Source organism: Aotus nancymaae, unplaced genomic scaffold (genome assembly GCF_030222135.1).
Source record: "Aotus nancymaae isolate 86718 unplaced genomic scaffold, 86718_ANA_hifiasm-v0.15.2.pri h1tg000006l, whole genome shotgun sequence".
Lineage (NCBI taxonomy): Eukaryota > Metazoa > Chordata > Mammalia > Primates > Aotidae > Aotus > Aotus nancymaae.
The window spans coordinates 47501674-47520064 of NW_026988417.1; the positions used below are offsets into that span (position 1 = coordinate 47501674).

General features: G+C 40.4%; 1 protein-coding gene and 1 pseudogene across 1 annotated transcript in view; one reads left to right on the forward strand and one right to left on the reverse strand.

Moving 5' to 3' along the window:
* Nucleotides 1-18391, forward strand: part of CWH43 (cell wall biogenesis 43 C-terminal homolog) — a 59626-nt gene that overhangs the window by 20637 nt on the left and 20598 nt on the right. Inside the window, exons 8-12 of the mRNA XM_021670374.2 lie at nucleotides 4046-4125; nucleotides 8593-8698; nucleotides 9748-9883; nucleotides 11493-11642; nucleotides 17425-17569. Of these exons, the coding sequence (XP_021526049.2) occupies nucleotides 4046-4125; nucleotides 8593-8698; nucleotides 9748-9883; nucleotides 11493-11642; nucleotides 17425-17569 (617 nt within the window). The remainder of the gene's footprint in view (nucleotides 1-4045; nucleotides 4126-8592; nucleotides 8699-9747; nucleotides 9884-11492; nucleotides 11643-17424; nucleotides 17570-18391) is intronic.
* Nucleotides 3244-3957, reverse strand: LOC105709306 (triosephosphate isomerase-like; annotated as a pseudogene).

Consider the following 18391-nt stretch of genomic DNA (forward strand, 5'->3'; position numbering starts at 1 on the left):
AATATAGTAAACTCACATAAAATGGACTGGATTAAATAAAAATTTATTGAGTGTATTTAATGTGCAGAGAGTGTGTTAAGTAGTTGTTGTGTAGGATACAAAGACATGTGAATAATGGTATCCATCTTCAAGGACTTGGTGCTTTACAAAGGAGACAAAATATTATTAGTATAGGAGATAGAAAAAAAATCGAGAAGTTGTATAAATTCTCTATGTATTTTCCAAAAGAAATGTCACAAAACAGACCATTATATTAAAACCTTCATATGTGTTTCATCTTAATTTGAAAGATCATATTTGGCCAGGTGCAGTGATTCACTATTGTAATCCCAGCACTTTGGAAGGCCAAGGCAGGAGGATTGCTTGAGCCCAGTAGTTCAAGACAAGCCTAGGCAATGTAGTGAGACCCCATCTCTACAAAGAATTTAAAAATTAGCCATTTTTGGTGGCGAGCCTGTAGTCCCAGCTACTAGGGAAGGCGAGGGTGAAGTGGGAAGATCCTCTGAGCCTGAGAAATGGAGGCTGCAGTGGTGGTGCTACCGCACTCCAGCCTGGATAACAGAATGAGACTCTGACTCAAAAAAAAAAAAAAGAAAAAAAGAAAGAAAAAAAAAAAGAAAAGAAAAGATTAAATTTAAACTTATGGAGAAATGAGATTTTTTTTTTTTTTTTTTTTGCATGTCTTCTTATGTTTTGGTATGTCCCTTGAAACCAATAACCAGCAGTTTTTCTTTTTAATCCTGGCAATCTTTGTCTTTCTTTTTTTCTTTTTTCTTTTTCTTTTTCTTTTTTTTTGGTTAAGAACCATAATTCTGGCTGGGCATGGTGGCTCACACATGTAATCCCAGCACTTTGGGAGGCTGAGACAGGCAGATCACCTGAGGTCGGGAGTTCAAGATCAGCCTGATCAACATGGAGAAGCCCCCATCTCTATTAAAAATACAAAATTAACCAAGTGTGGTGGTGCACGCCTGTAATCCCAGCTACTTGGGAGGCTGAGGCAGGAAAATTGCTTGAAGCTGGGAGGGTGGAGGTTGTGGTGAGCCGAAATTGTGCCACTGTACACCAGCCTGGGTGACAGAGTGAAACTCTGTCTAAAAAGAAAAAACAAAAAAACCCCATAATCCTTTAATTCACTTATCCAATTGAAGCATTTGGAATAGTTTATTTACAGAGTTATTTAGTCATTTTTGGGTGATTAAATAAGACTTAATTTTTTTAGAGCAATTTTAGGTTCATAGCAAAATTTTATGGAAAGTGCAGAGATTTTTCCATATGCCTTTTGCCCCCACATACATGCAGCCACCCCCACTATCAAAATTACTCACCAGAATAATAAATAAGTTACAATCAATGAACCTACATTGATATATTATTATCACCCAAAGGCCATAGTTTACATGAGGGTTCACTTTTAGTTTTGTATATTTTATGAGTTTTGACAAATGTATAATTACAAGGATCCCTCATTGTAGTATCATGCAAAATATTTCTCTGCCCTAAACATCCCCTGTACCCCACCGAATCATCTATTCCTCCTCCAAACCCCTGGCAACCACTAATATTTTTACTGTTTTCATTGTTTTGCCTTTTCCAGAATGTTAATTTGTGTCTTTTAACTTCAGAGTTTAATCTATTTTTACCATGATTTCTGAATGTGTTTTTATTTAATTTGATCATCTTACTTTTCGTTTTCATTTTCTACTTTTTCTAGGTATATTGTTAACCTTTTTCTTCTTGATTTTTTTTGTATTGATTAGGGTTTTTCTTCCCCCTTATGCCCCTCCTTCCCACTCCTCTTTCTAGTTTGGAAATTATACTTTCAATATCTATTCTTTTAGTAGTTGGTTGTTTTTCTCTCAGCACATTGAAGATATTATTCTCCTGTCTTCTGCTGTTGAGAAGTCAACTGTCAGTGTAATTGTTGTTCCTTTGAAGATAATCTGTCTTTTCTCTTCGGCAGCTCTTAGATTTTTCTGTTTTGGTGTTCCGTAGTTTCACTGTGATATATCTGGATGCAGATTTCTGCCCCCCCATCTTGCCTGGTAGTCTTTGGGCTTTATGAATCTGAAGAGTCATGTCTTTTATCAATTCTGGAAAATTCTCAGCATTGTTTCTACAAATATTGCTTCTTTCCCTTTCTTCCTCTTTCTTTTTGACTCCAATTAGATATGTGTTGGACCTTCTTATTCTGTTCTCTGTTGCTGTTAACCTCTTTCATATTTTCTAACTATGTTTTGGGCTGCCCCTTACACTAATTCTCTATTTGGCTTTGTCTAATTTGCTTGTCTTTGAGTTTCTAATTTCAATTATTATAATTATCTTTTTTATTTCTAGAACTCTATTTGATTTCTTTTCACAATTTTCTGATTATTTATTTTATTCTTATGTTCCTTAGTCATACTTTTGAATACCCTCTTTAATTTTTGTAAACACATTCAGCATACTTGTTTTATATTTTGATTCAGAGAGTTCTAACATCTGTCTTTGTGGGCTTGATTCTACAGGGTGTTTTTTTCCTTGTTTCCTGCTCATGGAAACTTGTTTTCTTGTATGTTTTATGACTTATTTTTACTTTGAGCTCATGGTCCTTGGAACATTTTTAGGGAAAATTCTTGAAACCTGGGTTTAAAGAGTGGTTGATGTACACAGGTCACACATGAAAATTAACTCAAGAACTACACATTTCCCCTTTACACAAAATTACTGGCAGTAAATTCAATAATTTTATAAACCTTGTTATTTTAAAATAAATTTGTTTTTTGTTTTGTTTTGTATTGTTTTTGTTTTTGTGCCAGGTATTTATTCCCTTACCTGTGGGTGGTTCACGTACACAGCACACACAGGCTCGGGCACCGTGGGAGAGGGCAGCACTACTGGCTTCTGAGGGGAGGATCTTGGCCTCATGGTATAAGAAGGGAGAGGATGGTTTCTCTCTCCTACCCTCACTAGGGCCTAGGGCACCCAGGAGCAAATTCCACCCCTTCCACCTCTCAGCCGAGGATAAGCTACCTTGGTGACATTTCGTTTCAGCCATTATAGTAAGTGGAGAAGGGATTGGCCTGGTCCCAACCATTATAGGGTGAAGACAGAAATAGTAAAGGAAGGTACAGTTTGGATGAGGCCACAAGAGAGGCCAGATGACACCATCAGAAGCATGTGCAGGGGAGGGGCAGTTACTAGACTTCTGGGCTGTTTAGTCCCTGACTTCTCAGGAAGGGTAAGAAAGATAGATGGGCCTCATTATTTGGCATTGGTGATATCTATGAATTCGAGCTTGAGGGAAGCACTACCCATGAGGAAGCCATCCACATCAGGCTGGCTGGCCAGCTCCTTGCAAGTTGCCCTGGTCACAGAGCCTCCATAAATGATATGGGTGCTCTGAGCCATCGCATCAGAGACATTGGACTTAAGCCATCCTCGAGCTGCTCGTGTACTTCCTGGGCTTGCTGGGGTGTTGCAGTCTTGCCAGTACCAATGGCCCACACAGTCTCTTAGGCCAGGATGACCTTTGTCTTCTCGAAAACAACCTTCTTAGTGATGCCAGCTTCCTTTTCATCTAGCTTCTCCCCAGTGCAGGCAGTTGCTCTGAGTCCCTCTGCCAGAGCATGGGCCACTTTCTGCCTAATCAGCTCATCTGACTCCCCCAAAGCATGCGTTCTCTCTCAGTGCCCCAGGACCACCCATGTGGCTCTGTGGTCTTTGATCATGCCAGGGCTGATCTCCCCAGAAAAGGCTCCATTAGTCACTTTGTAGCAGTTCTATGAAGCCACAGCAATCTTGGGATCTAGCTTCTGCTGGGCGAAGTTGATATAGGCAGTGGGGGTAGCGCAAACCACCTTGGTGTCTGCCGGCACCTTAGCTGAATTCAGAGTGTGGATAAGCTCTACCAGACTCTTCTTCCCCCCGTTCAGCTTCCAGTTCCCTCCCCACAAAGAACTTCCTGGAGGGCACCATGGTGCTGGAGCCAAAGCACTGAAAGTCAGTGTCAGCAAATTTATTTATTTATTTTTTTAAAAAACTATTATTTCTTTTTTCTATTTAGTTCTGTGGCTGCTTGTTGGTGTGGGGTTGTTGGGATTAGGACTACGGCATAAAGCCTATGAGAGAAAACTGGGCAAAGTGGTAAGTAATTAAAAACCTTGAAATAGAATTTTATATTATATATATATGTGCATATTATATTTGTATACTTTACCATTCTTATTGAACCTGGATCTGATGACTTCAGAGCCTGGACCCCATCTCCTTAACCCATATGTCCCCAACTGATAAGATAGTGGAATTGTTTTGTGAAAAATTGAGTTCTTGGAATAGGATAGGCCCATATATTAGAGGCAAATTGTTGATGATTTTGCTTTATGGGGTTATTTTTGCCATTCATGATTTAACGTATCTAAACTATGTGTATTAGCTTGTTCTTGCACTGCCATAAAGAAATACTTGAGACTGGGTAATTTAAAAAGAAGAGTTTTAATTATCTCATGGGTCTACAGGTGTACAGGAAGCATGGAAACATCTGCTCAGCTTCTGGGGAGGCCTCAGGAAACTTGCAATCATGGTGGCAGGCAAACAGGGAGCTGGTCATCTTACATGGAGGAGCAGGAACAAAAGAGAGTTGGGCAAGGTGCTACACACTTTAAAACAACCAGATCTCGTGAGAACTCACTCATTCACTATTACAACAGTGCCTAGGGGAGTGTTTTATCGTTTATGTATTTTGTAGAGAATAGTACCGAGGGGATGGTGCTAAACCATTCATGAGAATTCCACCCCCTTGATCTGGTCACCTCCAGGCCCCACCTCCAACACTGGGGATTACAGTTCAACATGAGATTTGGTAGGAACACAGATGCAAACCGTATCGCTATGAAATAAGCAAGTATTTTATATTGGGCTTTCTGTACTTCTTGGTAGATATGCTGAAGATAGCAATGTGAGATTCTTTAGGAAAACTCTTACAGATAATTCTTGATTTTGCACATTATGGATAGCTATTGCCTTGACGGGTAGTAAAACTTTTCTTGTCTCTTTCTTTTCTCTTTTGCTACCTGCAGTTTTAAATGTTTTAATGTCCTTTTCTTTTCTAGAACAGTGGGCATAAATAAGAATAAGTTATTGAATGCTGTGCTTTCTATCTGATCTGATAAAAAGTCTAGTATGTTTCATAATGCAGTCAGAGTTATAGTTTTGGTTAAAATAGAAATTGTTGAGGGTTGACTTTGAATTGTAGCAATCTGTACTACCAGGAACATTTTTCATTTTGAATAAAAAGCTACACTGAGAACATAGACCATGTTTCTCTTCTTCATCTTAGTACTTCCAGTACCTTACAGAGTGCTTGGCAGGTATTCAGAACTAAGTAACTATTTCTTAATAAGTAGATAATAGGAGACCATCATTACATGTTTCTTCTTATGCCTCTTAATTGTCAGTCATTATTATTGCACATAATGTCCATCAGAAGAGGATACCTAAAGTCAGCCAGGAATTCTTTTTGGAAGGAGTAATTTGAATTGGATGTAATACCTGTTCTTTTGCTCATTTGCTCATTCATTCATTTGGCTAATGATTACTGAATGTTTCTTTACTACCTGATGCTGGGGATACAGATATAACCAAGTTGGACAAGAACCTGCCCTGTCAGAGTTTGCATTCTAGTAGGGGAGAATGACAGTATTCAGAGAACGAATAAATAAATGGTCTCATTTTAGATCAGGCTGCTATGAAGGAAACAGGATTGTAGAATGGAGGGTAACTGGGTTTGGAGGGGTTAGAGAAGGCTTTCTGAGTAGGTGACATTTGAGATGAAGTTTGCAAGTTGAGAAAAAAGCCAGTTGTGAGGGCTGGGATGTCAGCAGAAGGAACACACATAAAGGACTGAGGGAGAACCACACTCGGTGTGTTTGAGAGACATCAGGGTAACTAGCATGGCTGAAGCTTGGTGAAGAGTCGTAGAAGATGATGTGAAGAGGCTGGGGAGGGCCATACCAGGGCCTCAGAGAACACAGTGAGAAGTGCTGGTTTTATTTTTTATTTTCATTTTATTATTATTTTTCTTTTTAATGTCAATAGTTTTTTTTTTTGATGGAGTCTTACCCTGTCACCCAGGCTAGAGTGCAGTGGCATGATCTCAGCTCACTGCAACCTCTGCCTCCTGGGGTCAAGTGATTCTCTTGCCTCAGCCTCCGGAGCAGCTGAGATTACAGGTGCTCACTACCATGCCCAGCTAATTTTTGTATTTTTAGTAGAGGTGAGACTTCACCATGTTGGGCAGGCTGGTCTCTAACTCCTGACCTCAAGTGATCCTCCCGCCTTGGCTTCCCAAAGTGCTAGGATTATGGGTGTGAGCCACTGCACCTGGCCATTGTCAATAGTTTTTGGGCAGTGGTTTTTGGTTACATGGATAAGTTCTTTAGAGAACTTAGAGATGATTTCTGAGATTTTAGTGCACCCGTCACCCAAGCAGTGTACACTGTATCCAGTATATAGTCTTTTTTGTGATTACATTTTTTTCAATAGGTTTTTGGGAAACAGGTAGTGTTTGGTTACATGAATAGGTTATTTAGTGGTGATTTCTGAGATTCTGGTGTACCCACCACCCAAGCAGTGTAACTGTACCCAATTTGTAGTCTGTTATCCCTCACTCCCTCCCACCCTTTTCCCCGAGTCTCCAAACTTTATTGTATCATTCTTGTGCCTTTGCATCCTCACAGCTTAGCTCCCACTTATGAGTGAGAACATATGATGTTTGGTTTTTTATTCCTGAGTCACTTCACTTGGAATAATGGTCTTCCAATTCCATCCAGGTTGTTGCAAATGCCATTATTTCATTCCTTTTTATGTCTGAATAGTATTCCATAACACACACACACACACACACACACACACACGTATATATATAATCATATTTTCTTTATCCACTTGTTGATTGATGGGCATTTGGGCTGGTTCCATATTTTTGCAATTTCAAATTGTGCTGCTGTAAACATGCATGTGCAAGTCTCTTTTTTGTATAGTGACTTCTTTTTCTCTGGGTAGATGCCCAGGAGTGGGATTGCTGGATTGAATTGTAGATCTACTTTTAGTTCTTTAAGGAATCTCCACGCTGTGGGATGAAGGGTGGTGGTACTTCCTGGGAAGAATGAAGGAATAACAGGTTTTGGAGTGATGACATCCAGAATTAATTACAGATGAACAGATGTAAGAAAAAGGATAGCATGATAAGTATAATATTCCTCTTGAAACCTCTTTTGATGGTTCTGCTTTCTTTACATTTATTATACTGAGTAACACTTCTTGTGTAAAGATGAAACCCCAGCTCACTGCTGGCAGAACACACACACTGACCTGTTTCTGTAAAGCAGTGGTCCTCGTCCCAACCTGAACTTGTGTGGTCCAGTTTGAGATTTTGTTGTTGTTACGGCCATGGCTTTGTTTTCATCCAGCCACCCTCTTTCACAGGAGAGCCCTGTTATAGATCAGTAGGTATTAATTTGATTTTTTTTCCTGTTTTTTACCATTTTAAAAATTACTTAAATTTTTTTTGTGGGTACTAAGTAGGTATATATATATTTAGGGTACACAGGATGTTTTGATACAGGCATGCAATGTGAAATAAGCACATCATGGAGAATGGGGTATCCATCTCCTCAAGCATTTAACCTTTGGGTTATATACAATTCAATTACATTCTTTATTTTTAAATATACAATTAAGTTATTGACTAGAGTCACCTTATTGTGCTATCAAATAGTAGGTCTATTTTTTTGGACCCATTAACCATTCCCACCTCCCTTCCCAAGTCCCCTACTACCCTACTAGGTAATTATTTGAGATGGATATTTAGGGCTGGGCAGTGCATTCTCTAACTTGTGTGCAATCCAAGAAAGGACCTCGTAAAGGGTGCTGTGCTCCAGGACCTTGACTTTTCCAGTACAGCAGGGGTGTAACATTATTCATAACTAGGTTAAAATAGGCTGACTACTTCATCAATATGTTGAAGGCCCCTCTTTATCCCTCTGTGTGATTTATTTCCCATGCAAAAGTAGCCACTATCCTGAGTATTGTAAATTTTTTTTGCACTTACATGCATTTCTTTCTGTTGTTACTATATATGACAGATCCGTAGACAATACTGTTTTTTTCTAAATGACACCTGATATATTTTGCAACATGCTTTTTTAAAAATTAAAATCATCTTTGTGAGATTCTTCCTTGTGGAGATGTATAGCCCTAATTCATTTATTAGGGCTGCGTAGTGTTCCATTCCACATATGTAGCACCATTTGTTTATTCATTTTCCTGTTGATAGATAGCCAGGCTGTTTCTAATTTTTACTATTATTATAAACACTCACTTTTCAAATGTCCCTCCTAACTTCCAAGCCTAAGCTAGAAGTTCACAGAAGACTAATTTGAGAATACCATATAGCAAATAGCTCCTTATTTTCATGGATTAAATGTTGGAAAATGTCTAAGGAAATGTCTTTGCTGAAGTAAGAATTTTGGTGGAGAGGAGTGGAGACAAGTGGGTCACTGAAACTGCCATTGTTCACAGTAATCCTAAATTACCATTAAAATAATTCCTCAGGCACCAGCCAAAGAGGTCTCTGCTGCCATCTGGCCTTTCAGGTTTGGATATGACAATGAAGGGTGGTCTAGTCTAGAAAGATCAGCTCACCTGCTCAATGAAACAGGTAAGTCTTCCTGGAATTAGTTCCAGGTTTTGAGAAACTATTATTGTTATTTTTATTTTCAGCAGGGTCAAAAGCCTTAGCTTAATACAGGTATTAAATTAATCAAATTTACGACCAGCAGAATGATCATAAACTCATCTCGAAAACTCTTTACTTTGGTGGGCAGCTGCAGGGGGCCTGAGCTTCTGTAACACATCTGTCTTTGTTTGAGAGCAATTAACTGAGTATCCGCAGGGGATTCATGTTGTGTGGTTGTTCTTAGGAATGCTCCTGCTGGTAGCTCCTGTCACCTGGGGACCCACTGTTAGGGACCAGAAAACTGTTGGATCAAAAGGCAGAATGGGTCAGAGGGAGGTTGATTTGTGAAGCAAATTGCTTTAAACAGACTGAGGCCAATTTTATTTGTTCCATGCTTTGGGATGCTCATTTTGTATGAAGCATCTTTGAAATACGAGAGTGTTTTTGGTTCTTAGACCAACGACGGGACTTCTGGTTATTCTTAATGATAAGTGTGCCTCCTGAGATTTTCTGAGTGTCTGTATGGACATAATGCCACTAAAAAATTTCTTTGGCCCTTAGCCCTTATTTAGTCCTGATTACAGGCTTCCAAGGCACATCTGGCCAAGATCTAAAGAAGCCAACAAGCTTCGTTCTGGGTCAGTACCATGGAGCTGTTTATCCTGGAATAAAATGCTATTGTGCACCATTCTCTTGTGTCTGAACATAAATGAGATATTTGAGAAAGGCATTAAGATTATTTGAAATTTTGGGAATGATGTTGAGCACATTTGAAATTTTTGAAGAGTCAGGTTTTTATCCTTCTTGGTACTTCCTGGAGGTGTTTCACGCTTTAATGACCTTCTAAACATGAGAACATTCCTTTAGAGCTCAGATCTGAGCCACTTCCCTCTAGGGATTCATTACAAATTACCTTGTTTTTGGGATTATCAGTAAAGAAAAGAAGGTTAAGGGTCAAGAATAAAGTGTTGCTAATTGTTTTTTGCCTTGCTGTGATTCATCACTATATGCTACTTTTTTTTTCTGAACAGGTGCAGATTTCATAACAATTTTGGAGAGTGATGCTTCTAAGCCCTATATGGGGAACAATGATTTAACCATGTGGCTAGGAGAGAAGTTGGGTTTCTATACAGATTTTGGTCCAAGCACAAGGGATCACACTTGGGGGTGAGTATACTTTGGGAATTAATCCTGAACATAGTCCTGAAAGGCTAGGCCGTATAGGCTTGGAGTGGAAAGTTGATATTGTCATATCTTTGTCTGGTGAATGTGCCCCAGTGATGCTTCTTGGGGGAAGAGGAGGTGCCAGAGAGATGCACATTCTATAGTTTTTCAAATGGTTTTTCTGTGGCTGGATATTTCCAGTTCTTTACCATTATAAACCAATCAATCTAGGAGCTGAGGTCACAGCTCCAAGCATATCTGGCCTGGATGCTGTCGTCATGTAGCTTACCTTGCAGTGTAAGACAGAAAATCAACATGTATACAAAAAGATAAATAAGGTACTTCACAATCATGAGAAGTGCTGTGTAGAAAAGAAACCACCAAGGGAGAATAGCTGGGTGGGCAGTGGCCATGGGGATGCTACTATAGGCAGGGTGGTCAGGAAAGTCTCTGTGAAGATGTCATGGTGAGCAGGATGCAGGACCAGTGTTGGGAAGAGCTGAGGGAAAAGTCAGGGTGAAGACTGAGGCAGGATCCATCTTGGTGTGCCTGAAGCATGGGGGGCCAAAGAGCAACTGGTGAGGAAGGAAGTCAAGGGTGGGTACCTGATTACAGAGGACTCCATTTTATCCAGTTGTGATGGGAAGCCACTGGAGGATTTTAAACAGGGTAGTGATCTGGGAGAACAGATTCTCAGGGGCAAGAGTGGGAGCCAGGAGTCAGAGATGTAGGTGGAATAGCCCAGAAGAGAGATGACAGTGGGAACAGTGGAGATGGTGAGGAGGACAGACTCAGGAACTATTTTAGAATAGAGCCAACAGAACTTACAATGGTTTAGCTGTCAGGGGAGGGGAAGGAAGAATCAAGGGCAATATCTAGGTTTTTGCTCTGAATACTCACTAAGAGATGATGCCCTTTAACGGAATGGGAACCATCAGGAGAGCTGTAGGTTTGTGCTAAGTGTGAGATACCCCACGACAGTCAAGTCACGTCTAGCAGGCAGTTGGGTATGTCCTGGAGGGCTGAGTAGGACAGGCCAGGCTGGAGATGTACCATCAGGTATCATCATATAGGGATAGACTTGTCTCAGAGACTCTGTGAAGGTGACAGAGCATGTGTCTAGCTAGGGAAGAGAAGCCTGCTAAGGTCTGAGCTCTGTGGCTTAGAATAAGGCAGGGTGCCTTTTCACGTGCCTATAGGACAGTGTTTCATTTCTAATTTTGTAAGTTGTTATTCTATGTCCTAGCTGGCAAGATTGTCCCTTCCCATATGTGTTGATTAATATTAGAATTGTTTATGCAAATGTGTTGTCAGAGTAACTGGAAATACAATGAGTTTTGTGTATTACTAATGCTGCCCTTTTCATGTGTCCATAGCACTTATTAAAATAGAGTTGATGGCATTTCCTTAGTGACACAGCGAGACACGCTAACTAGCAGATGCAACGATCTGACAAGTGGACTGCCATATGAGTCTCTGCCACATTGCTCTGAATGTCCCTTGGTGGGATGTGTGTAGTGGGACACATCCCTTTTTAATGCATTTGCCTAGTCCTGTGCATGGTAGAGTGGGACTGGCAATGATGCCCATGTCTCTTTTCATTCCAATACAGGATTATGGCTTTGTCAAGATACCCAATTGTGAAATCTGAGCATCACCTTCTTCCGTCACCAGAGGGCGAGATCGCACCAGCCATCACGCTGACGGTTAACATTTCGGGCAAGCTGGTGGATTTTGTCGTGACACACTTTGGGAACCACGAGTGGGTTTCTTTGGCCTACCTAATATTACACAAATGCCAAGAAATGTTATTAACAATTTACTTTGATTTCTACGAAATCACCTTTCAATTTTCTTGTTTTTTACCTCCCAAAGTATTTTCCCGTGTTGGTAATTTTAAATATCAGACAGAAGCATTTAAGATGCAGGCAGCTGTTAGTGCTGGTTAAGGACAGGCTGTGTTATTCTGCAGTTTACTGAGCTGTACAGTCAATTCCCTGTGTAGGTGCTGTCCAAAGTGCATTACTGTGTTTGATCTTCACTTTGTGTAAGGTAAGCACTATTAGAGCCCCATTTTGCAGGTGAAGAAACTAGGCTGAGAGAGGTCAGACAACCTGTCCAACCAGGAGCAAACACACAGCCAGGGCATAGGCAGCCCTAAACCCAGGGCTGTGAGTGCTTGCAACCACACAGCAAACCAGACAACAGAAAAAGGAATTCCCTTTTCCTACAGGATTACTGCTACAAATGAAAGTACTGTTGGGATTTGAGGGTATTGAATGACATCTCTCCTCTCCCTCGTGTTTTCACAAACAACAGATAGGCAGAGGAATCTGGCAGAGGGAGATCAAAACATCACTTTGAATACTGAGAAGCCTATTTGGACAAGCTGGCTTAAGTGCCCATATGGACTTGCGAATACATCCCCAAATATACATGAAACTGACTCCCCCCAAATGGTAGGCCTACTCTGCCTGCCCTGGCAAGCTCTCTCCTTGATGGAAAGAAGAGGACAGAAAACGGCCTGTCTGCAAACTGGCAGTTTCCAAGGAGAGTAGAAAAGAAGGATTTGAGACTAGCACGTGCAGTTAATTTCAAACTTACTGAATTAGAAAAGTCCTCCCAAAAAGTAAAGAATGGGGAGAGAGGCCAGTGACAGTTTTCTAAGGAAGTCCCTCTACAAGCAAACATGAAGAGTGGGGAATGAGTTTCATCCGTGAAGAATAACATTCACAACCAGTGACAGTACGGAATAAATCATGAATAATGCCAGCAGTATATTGTAAAAGCAGACATAAAAGTATGCAACTTACAGTCTACCATACTAAACTACAATAATTTAAACATGAATTAAAGAGCTATGTGCTATGACATGTACATGCAGGCTTTGCCTGCACTCATGACACAAGAGGCCACAGAACTTTCAAGTGACATACCTTAAGACAACAACATTGTTGTACTGTAAGTTTTATTTCAACAAACCAATGTGTCTGCTACTCTTATTTTCCTGGTTACCTCACTGTTTCTAGCAGTATTATGTGAATATGTGAAAGCATATTTGAACATTTTCTTAAACAAGTCAGAGCATAAGTAATATAAATAAACCATCCAAATATAATTAATATGAACCATTCATGAACCAGACTCTTGCTTGCCTGCTTAGAAATAAGAAGAGTGTTTGGAGGATGGATGATATAGATGGTTCATATCTCTTTAAAAAGCTGTTTGGGCTGGGTGTGGTGGTTCACACCTGTAATCCCAGCACTTTGGGAGGCCGAGGCGGGTGGATCACCTGAGGTTTGGAGTTTGAGACTAGCCTGACCAACATGGAGAAACCCCATCTCTACTAAAAATATAAATATTAGCCAGGCATGGTGGTGCATGCCTGTAATCCCAGCTACTTAGAAGGCTGAGGCAGGAGAATCGCTTGAACCTGGGAGGTGGAGGTTGCAGTGAGCTGAGATCGCGCCATTGCACTCCACCCTGGGCAACAAGAACGAAACTCCAACCAAAATTTAAAAAAAAAAAAAAAAGCTGTTTGAAGAAATACTTTCTGTCTCTCCCAGTGATTTTCGTGTAGCAAGTACAGACATTCAGAAATCATTCCCGTGACCTTATGTTGCACCTAACATTGGGTTTATCTTTTTTAAAAAATAGATACTTTCATGTTTAAAGGTGCAAGGTCTCAACCTAAGAAACAGTTAAACTACTTCCCTTTTTTCCTTTGCTTTTTTCCCCCCGTCCCCTTTAATTCCCTCCAATATATCCCAAAATGTAATGTATAGATTGGAAAAGGAAGAGAAAGCTAAAAGAGAGCCATAGGAATGTGCTTGGAAAAGAGGAGGGAAGGATTGCATTTTCTCACTTTCTGTTAACCACAGACTTAAAGCTCTCTGGGTGACACTATATCCTTTACTTGCTGTCTTGCTCATTTGCTTCAATAATAATGACAACAACAATATCAGTAACAATAATAGTGAACACTTATTGAGGATACGTAACTCCTGGGAAGAAGGCAATGTAGTTTAATGGTTAAAAGCATGGGATTCCAGAACGTGGAATCAGACAATCTCATTTGAATCCTAATTCATTGCCTAGCTGTGTATCCTTCACTGAGTTACTTAACTACCTTGAGCTTTGGTTTTCTCATCTGTAAATCGGGGCAATAGTCCTACCTATTGCATGGGGTTCTGTGCCCATAATTACCTGATGCAAAGTACATGAGTGTAGTAACTGCTCAATTAATACTGGCCATTACTAAACCACATCAGACAACTTTGAATATAAGGTATATCAGGCAGCTTAAAAAATTATTTCTCAAACATGAATCAAGCATCTGACATGTGCCAGGCAGCTTAAAAAATAATTTATTTCTCAAACATGAATCAATCAAGCATCTGACATGTCCCAAGCACATGTCAGATGCTTGATTCATGTTTGATAAATAAATTATTTTTTAAGCTGCCCGATATACCTTATCGGGCAGTCTAGCACACAACTAGACTCAGTCTTTGCCTTCGGAACCACCACTCTGGGCCATTCCCCAGAAGTACTGTCCAGGACCCTGCAGCCTCCCAACAAGCGACATAGGAGAGTTAACACCTTGAATAATTTGTGATGCAATCACGACATGTTTTATTTGCCTTTGTTTTCTACAATACTAGACACACAAACTCTTACTGTGAATAAATATTTAGAGATTTCATTTTCCAGTGATTATGGCATACAAATGTGAAAATCCTGTTAGGAATGAGTAATTCCTAATGCTTCTGCATATCATTAGCTGATTCAACAAGATTTTAAAAAGTACTCACTACACAAATATGTCTTTTACGACCACTAAATAGGAAACAGCAGCATTTTTTAGAAGTCATTCAGGCAAACACCATAATGAAAATTGATATTATTTTAGATAATTGAACTGAGCCACTAATCACCATTTAAAAAAATCTATAACATGCATCATATGCAAAGAGGAAAGAACACAGAATCCGTAGTCTGACACCATGTGACGCAGAACCAAACCTGGGTTCTAGGTTTGGTTCTGTTTCAGGTTAACCTTGGTAGGTTCCTGTTCTCGTGTCTCTGAAAATGGGATAAAAGTCTCTCTTCCAGCTTACTTTATAGGGTTGCTGGACTGACAAAATATTAACAGATAAGAAAACATAAAGCATGTGTGAGCTCTTTCTCTCTCTGTCTTGCCCTCTTTCCTTACACACATACATATACTTTTTACTTTTATTACTATTACTAGGTAAGATTTATCTCCTGAGAAAATGTAAAACCAAGTTCACAGATTATTTCCAGTAAGATGTTACTGAAATATGTTGGATTGAAAACACTGCCTGTGGTTCAGTGGCTTTGGAATTTTCTAGACCTGGATTTGAATCCTAGTTGTAGGTATCAGAAGGAACAGAATTCATTGCAGACCTAATGAAAGGACTACTTAACAAGATGCTGGAGGGACCCATGGAACAAATAAGAGAGGCCGAGGCACTCAGACACTGGTAACAGTGGGGAATCATTGCCTGCCTTAGGGCTGAAGGAAGAGGCAGAGCAAACAGTGTTCCCAGAGCCCAGTGAGACCCGGAACCAGGACGAGGGACCACCTGGCATAGACTGCGGCTACTGCCAGAGGGACTGGAGAAGGAATCCCTTAATGTTGCCCTTGTCCCACCTTTTCATCTCCTGCTGTGCCTCCAGTTGGCCAAATCTAACTGGAAACCAGCAGAGAAGGGAGTCCAGGAGATGAAATCTGCAGGGGTCAGCGTTGCAGGGCATGGAGAAACAGACGATGGATGTGGGCAGGGGAGATGGAGAACAACCATAGGCATATTACTTACGCTCATTTAAAAATAGAGCTACCACCTGCCTTCAGTTGTGACAATTCAGTATCAAAGGGGTTTAACAAATGGCCATTCTTTTTACTCTTCTATTTCTTGAGACATCTTTTAATAGCCCTCAGCTGTTTACACATATTTATCCAACTCAGTCCTGTCCTGAGAGCCTAACTCAACAAGGTTTCTCCAGTCTTCTCAGTGCTGGGTGATTTCCTTCTATTTTTCTTCGTCATTTTCCTCTTTAACACTCATGTATTAACTACCTTTCTATGTAAATGCCCGTGTTTGTCTACTGCCTATCTGTTCTTGGCTTCATTCCTTGCTCTTACTCCTAGCTATGCATTGCAGGGAACTACATTTCCCACAGTGCCTTTGCCTTCCGGCTTCTGGGTAGGTTTAGCCAATGGGAGGCACTAGTGCAAGGTTGGAGGGAGTAGAGAAGCCAGGGTATTTCTCCCTTTCTCTCTCTGCTTCCTTGGGTGTCTCTGGTAACAGGTGAATCTCTTCTGTGGCTCCAGCTCCTCCTTGGATGGTCCCAGCTCCTCTGGGAAGCCTCCTCCATAGCTCCATCTCCCACCAGTCAGTGCTGGCTTGTGGACTCTGATAATATCATCTCTTCTTGTTGTCCTTCTAGCTGTAGAGGTAGTACTGGTTTCTCATTGTTGTTAACCTCTGATTGCCTCATTAACTCCTATCTGGCTTCCCATCACCTAGCTAACCAATTCCCTATATTAAATTCGCTTCGTTTGAAACACCTAGGGTGTTTCTGTTTTCCTGGCTGGATCATGTAAAATAAGATGTCCTATTTTCCCCCAAACAAACTGACTCTAAACTCCCCCAGAAGCTTGATGTACCCACCTAAGTATCTTAGTTATAGGTTTACAGTGCATAATAAAACCACCATATTCAGCTGGTGTTTGAAAACCCAAGAGGGCTTTCAGAAAGTGTTCAATTGGATCAGGTGCAGTGGCTCACGCCTATAATCCCAGCACTTTGGGAAGCCAAGGTGGGTGGATTGTTTAAGGCTAGGAGTTCAAGACCAGCCTGCTCAACATGGACAAACCCTGTCTCTACTAAAAATACAAAAATTAAGTTGGGTGTAGTGGTACATGCCTGTAATCCCAACTACTCAGGAGCCTGAGACACGAGAAGAGCTTGAACCCAGGAGGTTGAGGCTGCCGGGGGCTGAGATTGCACCATTGCACTGCTGCCTGGTGACAGAGCTAGACTGTCTCTAAAAAAAAGAAAAAAAGTATTCAGTTGAAGGAGCTTAGGTTACATAAGCCTGATATGCTCTGTGAATGTCAGGATTCTCCATGTTATCAGTATTCCTGGCTCTGTTTACTTTTTTTTAAAACTACTAATTCTTTATATGTAATACTGATGGTGAGTTCTCACATTATTGATTTAATTTCTTCTGATGAAAAGTTGAACAAATGCTGTATTTAGAGTAGATTTAAATTAACTTGACTCTAAATGATTTGTGGAGAAAGAGCATGTTCTTAGCCAAATGTCTGTCAGCCTGTTCGTTTGAAGCACTATATCTAGGTCTTGTTCATTTGTATAACATTAAGACATCTGCCTGAATAGGAATGACTGGGTTTGTACACTATATGCAGATACTCTTTGGTGATGGAGGTACGTAAGACTCTTTAAAGATTGTTTTATAAATATAATAAAGGGTCCTATTTTTACGTTTTTTAGAGATGACCTCGACAGGAAATTGCAGGCTATTGCTGTTTCAGAACTACTGAAAAGTAGCTCTAATCAAGTGATATTTCTGGGATATATCACTTCAGCACCTGGTTCCAGAGATTATCTACAGCTCACTGAACATGGCAATGTGAAGGTAACATAATCTTAATAGGATTTCTGATTTATCAAGTAAAATGCTTCTTTTTCCTTTCATGTTTTTTTTTAAAAAAAAACCAACCCCACCTAACAATTTAATATGCAGTCTGAGTATCTACTGCTGCATAGAAAATCACCACAAAACATGCTAGCTTAAAACAATAGCAATTATCTATTTGCTCATGAATCTGCAATTTAGACAGGGCTCAAGAGGGTAGCTCATTTCTGGTCCATGCAGGGTCAGCTAGGTGACCCAACCAGGAACTAGAGGATCTACTTCATAGGTGATTTATAGCTCACAAGTTGTGCTTTGGGCTTGGGACCCTGGTTCCTCGCCATGGGCTACTGGCTTCCTCCCTGCCTGGCAGCTGGCTTCCAATAGTTAGTATCCCAAGAGAACCAGAAAAAGCCTATCTTGCATTGTGCCACGTAGTCTTGTAAGTCATATACTGTTACTTCTGCTATTGTCACAAGTCTGGTCACATTCAACTCTTGATGGGAGGAATATCAAAACCACAGGATAAGAATACTATATGGAAAGTGAGATTTTTGTTGTAGCCATGTTTAGAAAACACAATCTGGCACATTATGAAAGTTAATTATGACATTGAGAGTAAAAGACAAAATGAAATGTCACACAGAGAGAATGGCTAATCAGCCGACAGGGCCACAGCAGATGATAGTGAATTACTGTACCTTTTCAGGTCTAACACACTTGAATTTGTCAGTGTCCCAAAATATAATCACGTTCTGGGGAACTGCCACACAAGTCAAATTCTCAGGAGACTGATACATATATACTAGAATGCCAAATGAATTA